Source organism: Mastigoproctus giganteus, chromosome 10 (genome assembly GCF_048544385.1).
Source record: "Mastigoproctus giganteus isolate SK-2022 chromosome 10, ASM4854438v1, whole genome shotgun sequence".
In the NCBI taxonomy this organism is placed as follows: Eukaryota; Metazoa; Arthropoda; class Arachnida; order Uropygi; family Thelyphonidae; genus Mastigoproctus; species Mastigoproctus giganteus.
In genome coordinates this window covers 152,530,097-152,547,927 of record NC_143584.1, presented here as the reverse complement: position 1 = coordinate 152,547,927, position 17,831 = coordinate 152,530,097, and the positions used below count along the sequence as shown (strand labels likewise).

Genomic DNA, 17,831 nt, shown 5'->3' with positions numbered 1-17,831 from the left:
TAGTTTTTCCACAGTTAAAGGACCTTTAGTGTAGGGAAAATCGTTTTCCTCGTCTTCTGAAGCACTTGAATCATGAGAATCACAGTTGGTCTCTTCTTCAGTGCCCAGAAATTTGGGTTCTTCTTCATTTGGATCGTGAGTGGTTTGTAGCTGTTTATTTATTTCCATACTTGGTGGTATGATGGACTTATTTGAGATCTGACCGTTTGCCTTGTGTGTTCTGTATTTATTTTCGTCGCCCCTGTTGTTTTTGTTAGCAGTTTGCTCTTTTCCTGCCGCCGTGTGTGTTGTCTTTTTCTGTTTTGTGACTTTGGACGTGGTCTGCCTTGGGGGTTGATTCCGAGATAAAACTCTTGTTTCGGTTGGTCAGTCTCCTGAAGAGATTCCGTCCTGGTCTTCTGTGGTCTTTGAATTTTCTTTTTCTGAAGAGTTTGTTATGGGAAGCATCTCAGACTGTTTGACAGTTTCTTCAGCATCCCCATTATCTCCAACAGTCAGCTCACTTTGTGCATCTGGCCTGACCCAGGTTGGTGCCGCCTGAATTTTGGTAGTACTTTCAGAAGAGTTAGAGATATGCGGGCAGTTTTTCCTGATGTGACCCTCTTCGTGGCAGAAGAAACATTTTGAGGAAATGGAGGTATAGAAGTTGTAAATTATTCCGTTTAGATCGACGTTAATGAGTTTTGGGATGTTTGCTGCGTCATTGTTGGCAAAGGGCATAGATAGATAGATGGATGTAAAGGGAGAGGAGACTGGCTGTCAAAACTATGGAAAAATGTGTAAGCACCTGTAAAATAATATTATGTTAAAAGTACTTAATGCTGCATGTCCAATGATTTTAACATCTTCAAGGGTCAGCTGTCAAAACCAAGGAAAAGACAGCAAGAAGTAAGGCCTCTGTTTCTAACATGAAATATATGTAGAATGTGGTGGTGACAATGAATCTAAGTTACGTTTTGAAAGTATATAGAAACCAGGTTAAAGGTAGCGGTATATATATGGAATGTTGATGTATATTTCTGCCTCATCGGGTCAGCCATGAAATATATGTCAGCACTCCATATATTTACCATTACCTTTAACCTGACTTCTATATACTTTAAAAATGTAACTTAGATTCATTGTCTCCAACATGTGCTACATATATTTCATGTTAGAAACAGAGGCCTTACTTCTTGCTGTCTTTCTCTTCATTTTGACGGCTGACCCTTGAAGAAGACATGAACATCATCGCACATGCAGCATTAAGCACTTTTAATATAATATTATTTTTAGTTTACAGGTGCCTATGCATTTTTCCTTAGTTTTGACCTCCGGTTTGGTTAGCCAGTCTCCTCCCTTTACCACTATTTACTTATCTACATTCCTTTATGGTCGTTGGCTTCTTTCTGTTATATTTAGCATTAGCATTAGTAGAGGCATTTGATGCAAGAAAGCAAGCTTATGCAGCATCGGCCAAAAAAAAAAAAAAAAATAGATAAATAAATAAATAAAAAATAACCACTTCCACTTCACCCCTCTGTTCATTCAAAATACCTGTCCAGCCGAGCCTTAAACTTATTCAGGCTATCAACCTCCACGACAAGGGATGGAAGTCTGTTCCACCAACCAAACATCCGCTGGTTAAAGGCAAATTTCCTCACATCTATCCTACATCTGTCTTTCCTCAATTTGAATTTATGCCCTCTCAGGTGATTATTCTGAGCGAGAGGAAGAATCCCATCAGCATTGAGCATGCTAAAACCATACAAGGCTTTATACACCTCTATCAGATCACCTCACTGGTGCCTAGTCTCCAGACACTGTAATTTGCAAAACTTAAGCCTTTCTTCATAAGAGCACCCATTTGTTCCATTCACTAATCTTGTTGCCCTTCTCTGTACTCGTTCCAACATCTCTGCATCCTTCTTGAAATGTGGCCTCCAGACCTGTATACAGTACTCTAGGTGTGGCCTGACCATTGCCTTATACAAAGCCGCCTCCATAGCCAGGTGGGAAGGAGCAGCAGTGCGTAGCACACGCTTCTTGATTAGACCGGGTTCGAGCCCGTCACCACCAAATACGGAGGATGCGGAAAAGTCAGGAAATGACCACCGCATATCCCAGAGCAATATAGCCTTAGTTACTAATGCTCCTAAAAACCAAATAACAAATAAATAACAAGCCTTATACAAGGGAATAATCACCTCCTTATAGCCTCCTAGAAAAATTCCTATTTATCATCGACAATACACCATGAGCTACTCTTGCAGCCCATCTGCACTGCTCAGAAAACTTCATGTCTGCCTGCACAACCACCCCCAGGTCCCTTTCATTCTCTACCACTGTCAGTGTAGTACCACAGAGTTGATACGTTGCTCTGGGGTTGCTGTTTCCCATATGTAGTACTTTACATTTGTCAACGTTAAACTTCATTTGCCACCTCTCAGACCATCTGCTCAGTCTTTCCAGATCCTGTTGCAGTAGCATAGTGTCAGTAGTGTCCTTGACAACCCTGCCAACCTTCGTATCGTCTGCAAACTTGGACATTAAGCTTGATATACCATCATCAATATCATTTATAAATACAGAAAACAATAATGGACCCAATACTGAACCCTGAGGTACTCCACTAATAACATTAGTCCACGATGAGCAGTGTCCATTGATTACCACTCTCTTTCTTCTCCCCCTCAACCACCCCTTTATCCATAGCAGCAATTTGCCTCCAATGCCACACTGCTCCAATTTGTGCAGCATTCTTCCATGCGCAACAGTATCAAAAGCCTTTCTAAGATCCAAGTATATAATATCAAAGTTATTCCCTGCATCCAGTTCTTTTGTGACTGCATCATAGTATCCAATCAAATTGGTCAAGCAAGACTTCCCCTTAACAAAACCATGCTGTGTCTGAGCTATAACTGAAGTCTTGTCTAGATGATCCTGCAGTGCTTCTTTAACCAGTGCCTCCATTAATTTTCTGGGAACAGAAGTTAAACTAACAGGTCTATAATTACTTGTGTTGCCCTTTGATCCTCCTGTGTGAATTGGGGTCACATTTGCACATCTCCAGTCCATGGGTACTTCCCCTGAATCCAAGGAAGCTCTCATAATTATAGCTAAGGGTTTTCTTACTTCCTTTGCTGCCTCCTTTAATATAACTGCATAGGTTCCATCCACCCCAGGTGCCTTTCTTGTATTTATCTTCAACAATTTCTCCTCCACTTTACTCTCAGTTATTACAAGATTCTCTAGCTTACTGCCAGAGTTGAATACACCTCCTGCATTCCTCTTGCTGAATAACTCCTCATGTGTGAATGTCGATGCAAAATATTCATTTAGTTCGTTAGTTACCTGAGCAGGATCATCAACAGTTGACCCATCGATATCAAGTGGACCAATCTGATTCATCCCCTTCCGTCTAGAGTTTACATAAGTAAAGAACTCTTTGCTGTTTTTCTTTGCATCCCTTGCCAAAGATTTCTCGTAGTCTGCCTTCGCCTGCCTAACTTCCTTTGTAACTTGGTTACAGATCAACTTGTATCTATCATAGGCTTCTGTGTCAGGTGTTAATTTGTATGTATTCCATGCATTTTTCTTCTCTTCCATATGTCTCATTAGTTCATCTGACATCCACTTAAGCCAAAACCTTGAACAATATTTCTTAGTTGGTATGTAAAGCCTAGTAGCTTCCAAGATAAGTTCTTTGAATGCTTCCCATTTTGAATTTGCTGTTGGTAACATCATCAGTTGGCCCCACTGTATAGAATTTAAATACTGTCTCAGTCCATCGTAGTCGCCTTTACGAAAGCAATAACCCTTCCCTTTACCCCTAATGGTAGTTACCTCTTTGAGTAAATCCACTTCAGCACACTATGATCACTGCCACCTAATGGTTCATTTACCTGCAGATTCTTAATGCATGAAGAATCACTACTGATAATCAAATCAAGAGTATTATTCCCTCTAGTTGCCTCCTGAACATGCTGATGTAGAAAACAATCATCCAATAAATCCACAAAAGCCTTGCTAGTGTGTGAGTGACCAGCCCCCAAATTCCAGTCACTATCTGGGAAATTAAAATCCCCCATTATAAGACTCTCTGATTTATTGGCCCACTCTATTTCCCTGTACAAATTCTTATTATACTCATCAGAGTCATTAGGCCTGTAGCACACTCCTACTCTCAATTTTGATCTCCCAATGCTTATGTCACACCAAACTAACTCGACCCTGCTGTGTCCAGCAATATCGACTGGCTTCACTTCCTTGGATTTTATGTATTTCTTAACTAATAGCATAACCCCTCCTCCCTTCCTATTCTGTCTATCCCTTCTGTAGACATTGTACTCCCCAAATTCCAGTTCTGCATTCCTTATATCCGTGTGACACCACGTCTCTGAAATTCCCACAAAATCTGCCTTTGATGTTTTGAGCAATACCTCAAATTCATCAAATTTATTTACTAAACTCCTAGCATTGGTGTACATGCAAGTATACATGCACCTGTTCTTTTTCTTAGCTACCCCAACACAACCCATGTGTTTACTTGTACCCCAATGATTCCCAGCAGTCTCTGAAATATCCTGCATCTTATTTTCCAGGCTGCGGCTCATTCCAATAGAAGCCGTGCAAGAATCACTGTTACCTCTGCCAGTGGCTACTGTTAATCTATTAGTCCTTGTATCCCCCCAATCTAGCAGTTTTCCGACCCACCTAACAACTGCCTCGATAGCATCAGCAAACATTCTTGCACCCTTTCTAGTTAAGTGTATCCCATCCCTGTAGAAGCAGTCTCTCCTGTTAACAAGTACTGACCTGGCTGAAAAAAATTCTACCCCTTGAGCCTTGCACAATCTTTCCAGGGCCAAATTGATCGACAGGGCTCTCATCATATACTCCCTCCTATTGTGTTTGGGCAGAATTGCAGACACTTTCAAATTCAACCCTAATTCATGGCTTTTTTTCAACAGTGACCTGTACTTGTTAAGTAATTCCGCTGGTCTCCTACTCTTAATATCATTAGTGCCAACGTGTACAACTTATCACCTTTTGTGCCCTTAAAAGATGATATCCGCTCTACAACATTATCAACCTTTGTTCCTGGCAGACATACTCTGGTCCTGTTCCACCTATCCTTTTTACAAAGCATGTTTCCCGTTTCCCTGACAATAGAGTCACCAACAACTATTAGTTACTTTGGGACCAGCACATTCTGCCTTGGGGGCTGCTGCTGTGTTGTGTGATGACCAAGTGCAAGCTCTGGCTTTGGTGTGGGCAGCTGAGAGCTTGATGGGCCCCTCACTTTTAATCCTTCGAGGGCTATGGGCTTGGCACACCCAGGGTCCTGAGCTGGATATCATCATTCTTCTCTTTCTTGTAGATTATTTGGTGATTCTCTTCTACTATTGACCCTTGTTTTCTCTCTCTCACTCTCTCAGGGTAATTCAGAATGAAGAAATGAAGTTGATAACCAGACATAAACCAATTAGAGAGGGCAGTATAATTGGTTGTCAATCAGTTGAGCCCTGCAGCAATTGTGCAAGGCTGATTGGGTAGAATTTTTCTCATCATGGTCTGTGCTTGTTAATAGGAGAGACTGTTTCTACAGAGATGGGATACATTTGAATACTGTAGAAAGAGTGCAAGAATATTTGCTGACACTATTGAGACAATGTTAGGTGTGTTGGAAAACTGCTAGCTTGGGGGGGGGGGGATACACAGACTAATAGATTAACAATAGCCACAGGCAGAGTTGAAAGTGATTCCTGTACCGCTTCTATTTAATAAGCAACAGCCTGGAAAGTAAGATGCTGGGGATTTCAAGGACTCCTGGACTGTTTTTCCGTGACGACTGATTATGAGCAGTCATCATGGAACAAGTAAATACATGGGCTGTATTACGGTAACTAAGAGGAAGAACATGTGTATGTATACTTGCATGTATACTAATGCTAGGAGTAAAGCAAATAAATTTGATGAATTTTAAGTGTTGGTCAAAATATAAAATGCAGACATTGTTCAAATATCATAGATGTGGTGTCACTCAGATATAACGGATGCAGAAGTTGAATATGGGGAGTGCAATGTGTATAAAAATGATCGAGCGGCTAAGAGAGAGAGGGAGATGTTATGCTTTTAGTTAAGAAGCATATAAAATCTAAAACAGTGCATCCAGTTGACATGGGTGGCCAGTGCAATGTTGAGTCAGTTTGGTGTGACATAGCACTGGAAACCAAAAATGAGAGTAGGAGTGTGTTATATAGACCTAATGACTTTGATAAGTATAACAAACAATCAGAATGTTTATAATAGGGGATTTTAACTTTCCAGATATTGAATGGAACTTGTGGGTTGGCCATTCACACTAAACCCACTTTTGTGGGTTTATTGATTGACTGTTTTCTGCAGCAGCATAGAGAGGCAACAAGGTGTAATACTCTGATTATCTGCAGTGATTATTCTTGTATTAAGAATCTTCAGATAAAAGAACCACTAGGTAGCAGTCATCACAGTGTATTGATTTAGGATTTATTTACAGATGTAACTACCATCAGAGGTAACGAGAAATGTTTTTGCTTATGGATAGTAGTTATCCCAGCGTAACATACCAACTGTGTAGTACTACACTCAGGGTAGTGGAAATGAAAAAAGATTGGGAAAATTGTGCAGTGCAAACAGACTGCCAAGACAGTTCATGGGGTTTTGTCAATGATATGCAGATATTTTTCTAGCAGGGATAAGGAGGTGATTATCCCATTATATAAGACAATGGTCAGGCCCAACTTGAGTACTTATACAGGTCTGGAGGCCTCATTTTATGGAGGTGTAGAGTTGCTGGAAGGAATACAGAGAAGGGCAATGAGATTGGTGAGTGGAAAAAAAGTAGTGTTATTCCAAGAAAGGATTTGGTTTTGAAAATTGTAGTGTCTGGAGATCTGCAAAGTGATCTGATCGAGGTCTTTAAGGCTTTGAATGGATTGAGCAAGCACAATGCTGACGAGATTTTTCCTTTTGCTCAGACTACGCACATGAGGGAGCACAAATTCAAATTGAGGAAGAATGGTTGCAGAATAGATGTAGGAAGTTTGTATTTTGCCAGTGGATAGTTGATTACTGGAAAAAACTTCCATCTGTTTTTGTGGAAGTTGATAGCTTAAATAAATTCAAAGAAGAACTAGATAAACTATTGGAGGGAATGAATAAGTGAAATGGAAGTGTTGGTTTTTTATTCTTTTCTTTTCTTTTTGCCAATGATGTATTTAACTTTCTTTCTTGCATCGGTTGCCACTTCTAATGCTAACATTAAAGTTTCAGTACTGTACATACACATACATACAGGAGAAAGTCACACAATTATCTCATGTGAATTGTGGCAATGATCACTGCTTACACATTTTCAGTTTTAGCCTGTTTTGAATTCACTTTCAGAGTAGTTGTACATTTTAATGGAGTGTCAGCACTAAAGATAAAATTGAAGACACCGAACTGCAGATAAAAGTAGTCATTTGGGCCATAAAAAAGGGGCAGCAATTACATACAAGAAGTCTGTAATTGCTGCTGAATTTCAGATTCCTCCTAATTGATACATTGTGTATTAAAGTGGTTTCTCAGTTCCAAAAAAATTCCCTTTAAGAGAGACACTTATTTGTGAAAAGACTGAACAATTTACTAAAGGCCTTAATTGTGCAAGATTCAAGACTTGTAAATTTCCAAAAAAGACATGTCATTTTATGAAAATAATGTCTTTTTTTACACTTGATCATCAGGTGCAAATCATCTTTGTGAAGAAATTTCAAATGTTAGTGATGAGGTCTGTCATGGATGGTGGCAAAAGTTATCTAAAATTGAAATAGTTTTATAAAGTAATGCCATTCTGCGTTATGTTTTACTTGGATTTTGGCTCTTTAGAAATGTTCGTTCGTTTTGTTCTTTGGTTTTTAGGAGCATTAGCAACTAAGGCCATATTGCTCCGGGGATATACAGTGGTCATTCCCTGACCTTTCTGCATCCTCCGTATTTGGTGGGCACGGGCTCGAACCCCGGTCTAATCAAGAAGCGTGTGCTACACACTGCTGCTCCTGCCCACCTGGCTACGGAGGCGCCTCTCTTTAGAAATGATTACATTTGTCCATATACTCAGCCTAAAGTAATTGTTGTTTTTAAATGGATAACATCACTCAGTAAATTTTTTTTTTTTTTTTTTAAATTTATCGTGCAAAATTTTGAAAAATCATCAAAAAAAAAATTCTAAATTGCATTTTTTGCCTTTTGCCTTTTTTTGCAAAATTTTGAAAAATCACCAAAAAAGAATTCTAAATTGCATTTTTTTGCCTTTTGCCAAATGCAAATTTAAAAACCATGTCTTTCAACATATGCTTTGTTTAGACGAGAGCGTGTTACTAACAGGAGTGCCTGCTACATGAATTGTAAAAGCATGCACATAAACAGTTTGATTCTAGATGATGCATCAATGTTACCAAGACAGAGAGTGTTGCTGATTGGAGGAAAGTATGTAGCGTAAAGTGAACTTACTATCAATAAATCTTCGTAATGTATGTCGATCAACACGTGCGTATAATTAGATTTAACTTAATCATGAATTTTTCTTGATTGTGCTATAATTAACAGATTTTTCTGTAGAGAATTCAAATGATGCAGGATTTTGAGCTGTGTGGACAGAATAGATGCAGCACAATTTTCTGATTTATTGTCATATTAAAATTGAACCTGCATGACTGATTCCAGGTTAAATAAGTTTAAGAGGAACTTAAAAAGTGTCTTTTGTTCCTTTGTTTGGTAGTAGAATCAAAAATGCCCTATGTAATGTTACATAGGAATTATAAAAAGACTGCTTTCGTTAGTTTTTCTGATTATTGGTGACTCTTCAGAAGACAAGTAGATTCTTTCATTGAATGCAAACTAAGTTATCCACAGAGTGAAATAAATTGGCAACACGAGAACTGGAGTGAAACTTTTGTTTTTACATATGCAAGTAGGGTTTTGCTTTAGCTTTAGGCAAAGTTTAAAACCTGAATCACTGACTTGATTCTAAAGGTTCACAGTATCAGTAGGCAGAGGTTCGTTACTGATTTTATCAGTTTTATAATCAAATTTTGTAATTAAAAATCACAAGTAGTTTTGTAATTCATTGGATCTAACCCATGCATAATGACAAAAACACTATGAAAGTAACTGATTTTTAAATTTCTTCTAATGATTTAGGATGAAATACAATATTTTTTGATTGTATATCAATGATTATTGATATACAATATTTTTCATCTTCAGGATGAAAAATATTGTATATCAATAATATCACAAGTTTGTTATCATTTTGATGAAAATAATTTTTATTACTTTATATTTACTTCTTGACAGTTCAAAACAACACACCAACAATTCATAAGCTAGATTTAAATAGAACAGGAAAATTTTCTCTGTTGTTACAGATATGTGATTTTGGAGCATCAAGATTCTTAGGAAATACAACAAAAATGTCAATGGCAGGGACTTTACCATGGATGGCACCTGAGGTAAGAATATAAAAAAAATTTGCTAGTTTATAGCTAGTTGTAGTGCACTTCTGATTAAGGGATTTCTAGAAATTCAGTGAAAAACTTAATTTTGAAAAATATTTACTGAAATGAATTAGTTGTGTTTGGAATACTGTATGAATTTAAATAGTATAGTCATTGTATCTAAACACCACCTGCTAACTATGAAGAAGGCAGCTCTTCCAAGATGCATATTTCAGCCCAGTGCTTAAAATGGCACCGTCTCTCAAGATGATCTGGCAATGTAATGCACCTTTGATCATAGACTCAATGATCTTTCCTGCCACTGTAGTTAAATTAGTCCTAGGGTAACATTCATGGAAGTGCTGTGCACATTGCAACAAAAGTGCACAGCCCATTGTTAGCTATTGTAGTAGTAAATCAGCTGAAATAAAAAAAATAAATATATAAACAGAAATCAGCTGAAATAAATCTAAAATCATTGTTTCATATAGATTGAGTGATAGGGAATTAAAACTTTTAATTGTGGTAAATATATATATATTTTAATTGTGGTAGCTAACGTAAAACTAGATAGTGTAGTACGTATCACTGCATTTAGAAATCTATCAGATAGTGTAGTATTTGATAATCTTATTAATTTTCATTTTATTCAATCAGATATCATGCCCCAGACTAGAGCAGCAAAACAACGAGCACAAAGTAGCAAAAGTGCTGTGGCTTGGGGGAGAACCGAGGGGGATGGTTCTCCAATGCATCATTGCCTCAAAAAATGTGCAGCTTCTGAAATGTTTACAGATCATTCTGGAACAGGACATGATCTAGCCAAAGAGGATGTCTTTGTGTGTGTGTGCTAGGTGCAGAGTGTGTCAAGAAATTCGGCACCAACTCAGCGTTCTGATGGGTGCCTATTGAAGATTCTGGTAGATAGCCTCGAAGGTATTAAAGTGGGAGACCCATCAAGCTCTCAGCTGCCCATCTCAATGCCAGAGTTTCCTCTTGTGCATCAAGCTATACAGCGGCAATCTTCAAGGCAGAATGTGCTTGTCCCTCGGGAGATTATTGTCGGTGACTCCATTGTCAGGGAGATGGGTAATATATAATTCGTAAAAAGGATAGGTGGCATAGGACCAGGGTATGTCTGCCAGGGGCAAAAGTTGATGACGTAGAGCAGATATCATCTTTTAAGGGCACAAACAGGATATTGTTGTACGCGTTGGCACTAATGACATTAAGAGTAGGAGATCTGCAGACTTACTTAACAAGTATAGGTCAATGTTGAGAAAAAGTCATGAGTTAGGATTAAATTTGAAATTGTCTGCAATTCTGCCTAGACACGATAGGAGGGAGTACATGATGAGAGCCTTGTCAATCAATTCGGCCCTAGAGGGATTATGCAAGGTTCACGGGGTAGAATTTTTCTTAGCATGATCTGTGCTTGTTAACAGGAGAGACTGCTTCTACAGGGATAGGATACACTTAAATAGAAGGGATGCAAGAATATTTGCTGATGGTATTGAGGCAGCATTAGGTGGGTTGGAAAACTGCTAGCTTGGGGGGGGGGATTCACAGACTAAAAGATTAATACTAGCCGCAGGCAGAGGTGCAAGTGATTCTTGCACTCCTATTAGATTGGAGAGTGGGGTGCCGGGGTTTCCAGGGACTGGTGGGAGTCATGACGGAACAAATAAATACATGGACTGTGTTAGCATAACTAAGAATGAGAATAGGTGCATGTATACTTGAATGTACACCAATGCTAGTAGTATAGCAACTAAATTCAATGAATTTGAAGTGCTACTCTAGACATCAAAGGCAGATATTGTTGGGATATATCAGATATATCATAGATACGTTGTCACCGATATAATCAGTCAGAATTGGAATTTGGGGAGTACAGTGTGTACAGAAAGGATAGTAGGATAAGATAGGAAGGGAAGAGGGGTTATGCTGTTAGTTAAGAAACATAAAATCTAAGGAAGTGTATCCAGTTGACATAGATGGTCAGTGCAATGTTGAGTCAGTTTGGTATGATGTAAGCACTGGGAAAGCAAAAATGATAGTAGGAATGTGTTATAGGACAAATGACTCTGATGAGTACAAAGAACAACTGTACAGAGAAATAAAGTGGGCCAGTAAATCAGATTGTCTAATAATGGGGGATATTAACTTACCAGATATTGCCTGGAACTTGTGGATTGGTCACTCGCACATTAGCAAGACTTTTGTGGATTTATTGGATGCTTGTTTTCTACAGCAACATGTTAGAGAGGCAACCAAAGAGAGTAATACTCCTGGTCTGGTTATCAGCAGTGATTATTCATGCATTAAGAATTTGCAGAATTTTTCTTGTGATCCCTACATCAGTACGCTGTGGGATTTACTTAAAAAAGATATTACTTCCATCAGCGGTAAAGGGATGGGTGTTTGCTTCCATAAAGGTGACTATAGTAGTCTCAGACAGTTTTTAAATTCTATATAATGGGACTAACTGACAATGTTACCAGCAGCAAATTCTAAATGGGAAGCATTCAAAGAAGTAATCGTGGAAGCTACTCGGCTTTTCATACCAACTAAGAAATACTGTTTAAGGTTTAGGCCTAAATGGATGTCAAAGGAACTAATGAGACTCGTTCCAGAGAATAAAAATGCATGGGATACATATAAAATATCAGGTGACACAGAAGCCAATGATTGATATAAGCTATTCTGTAATCCAGTCACAAAGGAAGTTAGGCAAGCAAAGGTAGATCACGAGAAATCTTTGGCAAAGGACGCTAAGAAAAACAGGAATTTCATTAGGATGCTAATGAAATTCCTCAACCATTAATTCTGCAGAAACTTGCTTGAGGAAGAGTCTGCAGCTCTTTACTTCTTTTTCATTTCTCATGTAGATCACTTGTGCATTGATTCTGCTAATGTTTAGCATGACATAGAATATCACCATCGGCCAACGACGAGAAGCTCGTGCCACATTGTAAGTCACACACATCTGATCCACGGTGTCTACTTCAGACTTGGTTGCATTATAAAATGTTGCAATTTCTGGTTTCAGCTGATCATCTGTTTCATGGTTAATGGCATCATCAAAATGCAAGGAGAAAATCAAGATGACATTCTTTGATTTCTTCGGTATGTAAGAAACAATTGTTGCTTCTTTCCTGAAGTGAAACAAACTCGATTTTTCAGGTCAGCTCGTGGCTTACACAAATTTGACTGGATGTTGCGGTTTCTTCTTTTTTATCATTCCAACATAAGAGAGTTTCCTTTTTCTGAGTTCCAAAACTAAATTGACATCCTTAAACGAATTATCCACTGTAATGTTCTGTCCAGTCCCATGGATAATTTCTGCAGTCTTTTGACAACATCAGATGGTCTATTGCTGATTTGGTACAGACATTCGGGTTGCTTCCCTGTGTGTATATTTCAAGATTGTAATTTCAACACCCTAGTATCTATTAAGGCATATATTTTGAGTCCATATTTGTTGGGCTTTGAAGTTATATACTGTTTGAAACTGCCTTTACCTCTGAAGGCCTCTAATTTCTCATCAATAGTTAGATTCTGACCTGGACAGTAACACGTCTTGCAGATTTTTACAAATTCAGTGAAAATCTCTTATGGAGGCGAGGCAATCATGTTTTCTTTTCTCATCTCTAGTTGTTTGATCATTGAATCTTATACACCTAATGAGGAACTTGAAGCGTCTATGGTTCATTACTAAGCTAAATTTTTAAATGCCATTTCCGTCAGTTCCCCATAACTCTTCCAATCTTTGCTTGTTACTCCGAAGTGCTTCAGCTAAATAAAGAAGGCCAATGAAAATTTGGTCTGTAATGAAAAAAGTCTGTAAATTTGGCATCTCTTTCCTGCCTGTAGTTTGACTGAACAGTTTGAATATACTGATTTGTGTATTCAACAATCTTATCTAAAATTTTGTTAGTAATAAGGCAGTTCCATGCTTCGGATGGCGTGCTGGTGTTTCTTGCTTGACCAATAACCCCAGGCAATTTTGTTAGATGATTTTGAGATCTGTGCTGAATTTTTGTTCATCTATTAACTTTCCTCCACTTTGTTGATTTATCTTTTCCTATGAAAAAATTGCCAGTGTTGTCCTCTTCGTTGCAACTTTCCTCCCCTGATGTAGCATCTTGTGCACTCAGAGTTCTCTTCTCTTGTTACAACGTAATCCTGATCGGATTCTGTCCCGTCATCAGTGCTTTTGTCACTCACTTCCTCAGGGAACAGCAAGGCATGAATAATTTTGGCATTATTTGCATTACTTGGGTATAAGCAATCCATCCCAGCCATCAAAAGCAATGCAGCACCACTTATGCAGAAGGACACACTGTCTCTCACAGATACAAACAGCACACTGAATCGAAACCAAAAGGCTTGGAAAAACAAAACTAGTACCAATGGCTTCCAAGAAGCAATGTAGGAAGCTACTGAGAAGCACACATGCGCAGCAACATCTTGTTCCCAGAAATAAAGAAAGATATATCGTATGTATCTGAGAGATACATAGCAACCGATGAAGGGTTAAGGGGGGAAAATGCCAGAAGTTTATCAAATTGTGACAGGGTGTTTAATGATTTTGTAATAACTGAGAGCAAACTGGAGGAGAAATTGTTGAAGCTAAAGAAAGAAAGGCATCCGGGATGGATGGATAAGAAAGGCATCCGGGATGGATGGAATCTATCCAGTTATATTAAAGGAGGCGGCGAAGGAATTAAGCAAACTCTTAGCCATCTTCACAATAACTGTACAATCCTGCATCAACTGTTATTAAATAAATTAGCATTGTGTTGTATTTAAATAATAATGATACAAATAAAATTAAATAAATAGAATGATATAATTACACTGGATAAAACTGTTAAAAAAGGTAACTGTCTGTACAATACAATATGTAATTTTTAAAATACAATAAAATAAATTACAATAAACAATGTAGATAAAACACGAGATAATAAAACCGATAAAAGCGCTGGAAATAAAAATTTAAATTTCGCAATAAAACGTGAACGTTTCTTACTAAAGTACGATGTGTTAAATAAAGAAATCCAAAAAATGAGATATACTGTGATGCATGCAAACACTGCATTTTGATTTGCCATGAGCTGAATGCTAGAACTGGTTGTTCTATGAACTGTGAATCTGAAGTCTGATTCAGTTACTGTACAGTTGAAGTGGCATTATCATATAGTCTTCTGGAGAACAAGTGTTCCGGTACTATATTTTTTAGCAATACACCTCTACTGAAAATGTGCAAATATATCCCCAATTCATAAAGGGTGATCTAAGAGTGACACGAATAATTAGAGGGCTAGCAGTTAGTTTAACTTCTGTTCCAGGTAAAATAATGGAGTCACTGATTAAAGATGCATTGCAGGATCATCTACACAAGACTGCAGCAATAATTCAGAAATGGCATGGGTTTGTTCAGGGAAAGTCTTATCTCACAAATTTGATTGGATACTATGATGTGGTTACAAAGGAATTGGATGCAAAAAAATAATTTTGATATCATATACTTGGATTTCAGGAAAGCTTTTGACACTGTTGCGCATGGAAGACTGCTATTTATTACTGTACAAATTGGAGCAATATGTTATTATGGGTAAGTTACTACAATGGATAAAAGGGTGGTTGAGTGGGAGAAGATAGGGAGTGGTAATCAATGGATGCTGCTCTTCTTGGACTAACATTATTAGTAGAGTCCCCCAGGATTTGATGTTGGGCCCACTGTTGTTTTGTATATTTTTCAATGATATTGATGAAGGTATATGAGGCTTCGTGTCGAAGTTTGCAGATGATACAAAGTTTGGCAGAGTTGTTAAGGACAGTAATGGCAGTGTGCTACTGCAACAGGATCTAGAAAATTTGGGCAGATGGGCTGAGAAGTGGCAACTCAAGTTTAACATTGACAAATGCAAAATACTGTATATCGGTAAAAGTAACCCCAGAAAAATGTACCAACTGTGTGGTACTACACTTAGGATGATAGAAAATGAAAAATACCTTGGAGTAATTGTGCAGTCAGATATGATATTTTCTGAGCAGTGCAGACAGCCTGCCAGAGGTCATGGGGTATTGTCAATGATATACAGGAATTTTGCTATTAGGGAAAAGGAGGTGATTATCCCCTTGTATAAGGCAATGGTCAGGCCATGCCTTAAGGCATGTCCTGACCAAGGATGTAAAGTTGCTTGAGCATGTACAGAGAAGGGAACAAGATTGGTGACGGCAATAAAAGGGTGGTCTTACCAAGAAAGGCTTAAGTTCTGCAAATTGCAGCTTCTGGAGACTAGGCACCTGCGAGGTAATATGATTGAGGTGTATAAGGTCTTGAATGGGTTGAGCAGGCTCAATTCTGACGGGATTCTTCCTCTTGCTCAGATTATGAACCTGATGGGGCATAAATTCAAATTGAGGAAAGACAATTATAGAATGGATGTGTGGAAATTTGCCTTTAACCAGTGGGTAGTTGATTGCTTGAACAAACTTCCATCTGTCATTGTGGAATTTGATATCTTAAATAAATTCAAGGAGGAACTGGACAAACGTTTAGAGGGTTTGGATATGTGAAATGTTTTTTTTTTTTTTTGGCTGATGCTTTCTTGCGTCACAAGCCTCTACTAGTATGGTTACAAGGAAATCATAAACTCTTCTAGCCTCGACTGTTCAGAATATAAGTGGAAGTTTATTTAATATTCCCTTAGATTGGTGACAGCATTCTTTCGAGGTATCCAAATAATGTTGTCTGTCAGAGTGCCCCAAACACGTTAACAGATCTAAGGGAACGCGTTTCCTGTCACATTGGGATCACCAATTCAAGAATGCTCATTTTATCTATTTAATGTCTTCTGTGTGAGAGTGATGGTTTCACCAAGTGTCATTCATTTCACCAAGTGACTTAATTGACTTCAACTGTAATTGTCCAATCTCAGTTAGAGGGAGTTGGGTTTCCTCCACAAGTTATTCTGAAATTTTCAGTCCACACAACATGGAAATTGGCCTATGAACACACTTCTGCACACATACACAGTAGTGCAGTATGGTCTAAATTGGTAATGTGTCTAAAACTGTAGAACAACAACCTATTTAGCATGCTGCTAGGTGAGGTGCATTCAAGTTATATGGTCTCCAAATTTATTTCTCACAAAACCATTGAAGTATGTGCGCAGGACTACTTTTGGTCAGAACTGCAAATTAGTTCTGAATGTTTTCAGAATATGGCAGCACAGTGCAGTATTTTACATTGATTTAAACTAAACAGTATGCTATGTGCTATGTTTATAATACTTAAAATGGCATCCTTCACTCATCACGAACACACACACACACACACACACACACACACACACACACACACACACACACACACACACACACACACACACACACACACACACACACACACACACTTTTGTCAACACTCTTCAATCAAGAAAAGAAATGTTAGTCTGCCCAGTGGAAGCACACTGATTCACTACCACCCAAAAAGTTCTGTGTTCTGCAAGTGCAGAGTAAACAATGGTTGATGTTTTCTGGGACATTGATGGAATAATCCTTAAACATTGTGTACCCATGGGAACTACAGTTACAGCAAACTCATACAAAGAAGTTCTGGGGAAAAAGTTCCTTCCAGCACTTCAGAAAAAACATCCATACAGACTGAATCACATTCATTTCCATTAGACAATGCTTCACTCCACTGTTCTGGAAATGTGCAAAATTTTTTAAAGAAAACAACATTGAGATTATCCCATATCCTTCATACTCACCTGATCTTGCATCTAGTGACTTTTGGTTGTTCCCGACAATGACAGATGTTCTTCATGGCAGAAGATTTCCTAGCCAACAAGCAGCTACTTCTGGCATTTATCGAAGTGGGCCGAACATACCTCCAAAGAAAACTTTGCCACTGCCTTCACAGCTTGGAAGAACTAGTATGAAAAACGTGTGTAGCTTCTAGGAGACTATGTTGAAAAGTAAGGGCAAGTCACCTCTGTATCTTGTGTATTTTATGAGAAATAAATTTGGAGACCTATTGTTATTTTAACAGTGGTTACTGTATTGAATAACATAAACTATTTTTACCCCTATTCTATGAATAGTATGCTGGCTAATATATAACAGTTAACTCTCTGATTTTATGACAGCGATACCGATATTTTTTACCATTCTCCTGATTACTGGCCTAACATAGCATTTATCTATCCATATAAAAACAGTAAAGAACATGTTTCTGAATAGTAAAGTTACTACTTTACCATTAAATTTATAATTTTTAAAACATTCCTGCAAAGTTTTGCTTGAAATTTTGCT

At 38.1% G+C, this 17,831-nt stretch overlaps 1 protein-coding gene across 2 annotated transcripts in view; it reads left to right on the top strand.

Annotated features, from left to right (window-relative positions):
- Positions 1-17,831, top strand: part of LOC150079387 (mitogen-activated protein kinase kinase kinase 20-like) — a 269,330-nt gene that overhangs the window by 102,946 nt on the left and 148,553 nt on the right. For both annotated transcript variants that reach the window (XM_090382216.1, XM_090382217.1), the window contains exon 7: positions 9,432-9,515. In XM_090382216.1, coding sequence (XP_090238342.1) covers positions 9,432-9,515 — 84 coding nt within the window. The remainder of the gene's footprint in view (positions 1-9,431; positions 9,516-17,831) is intronic.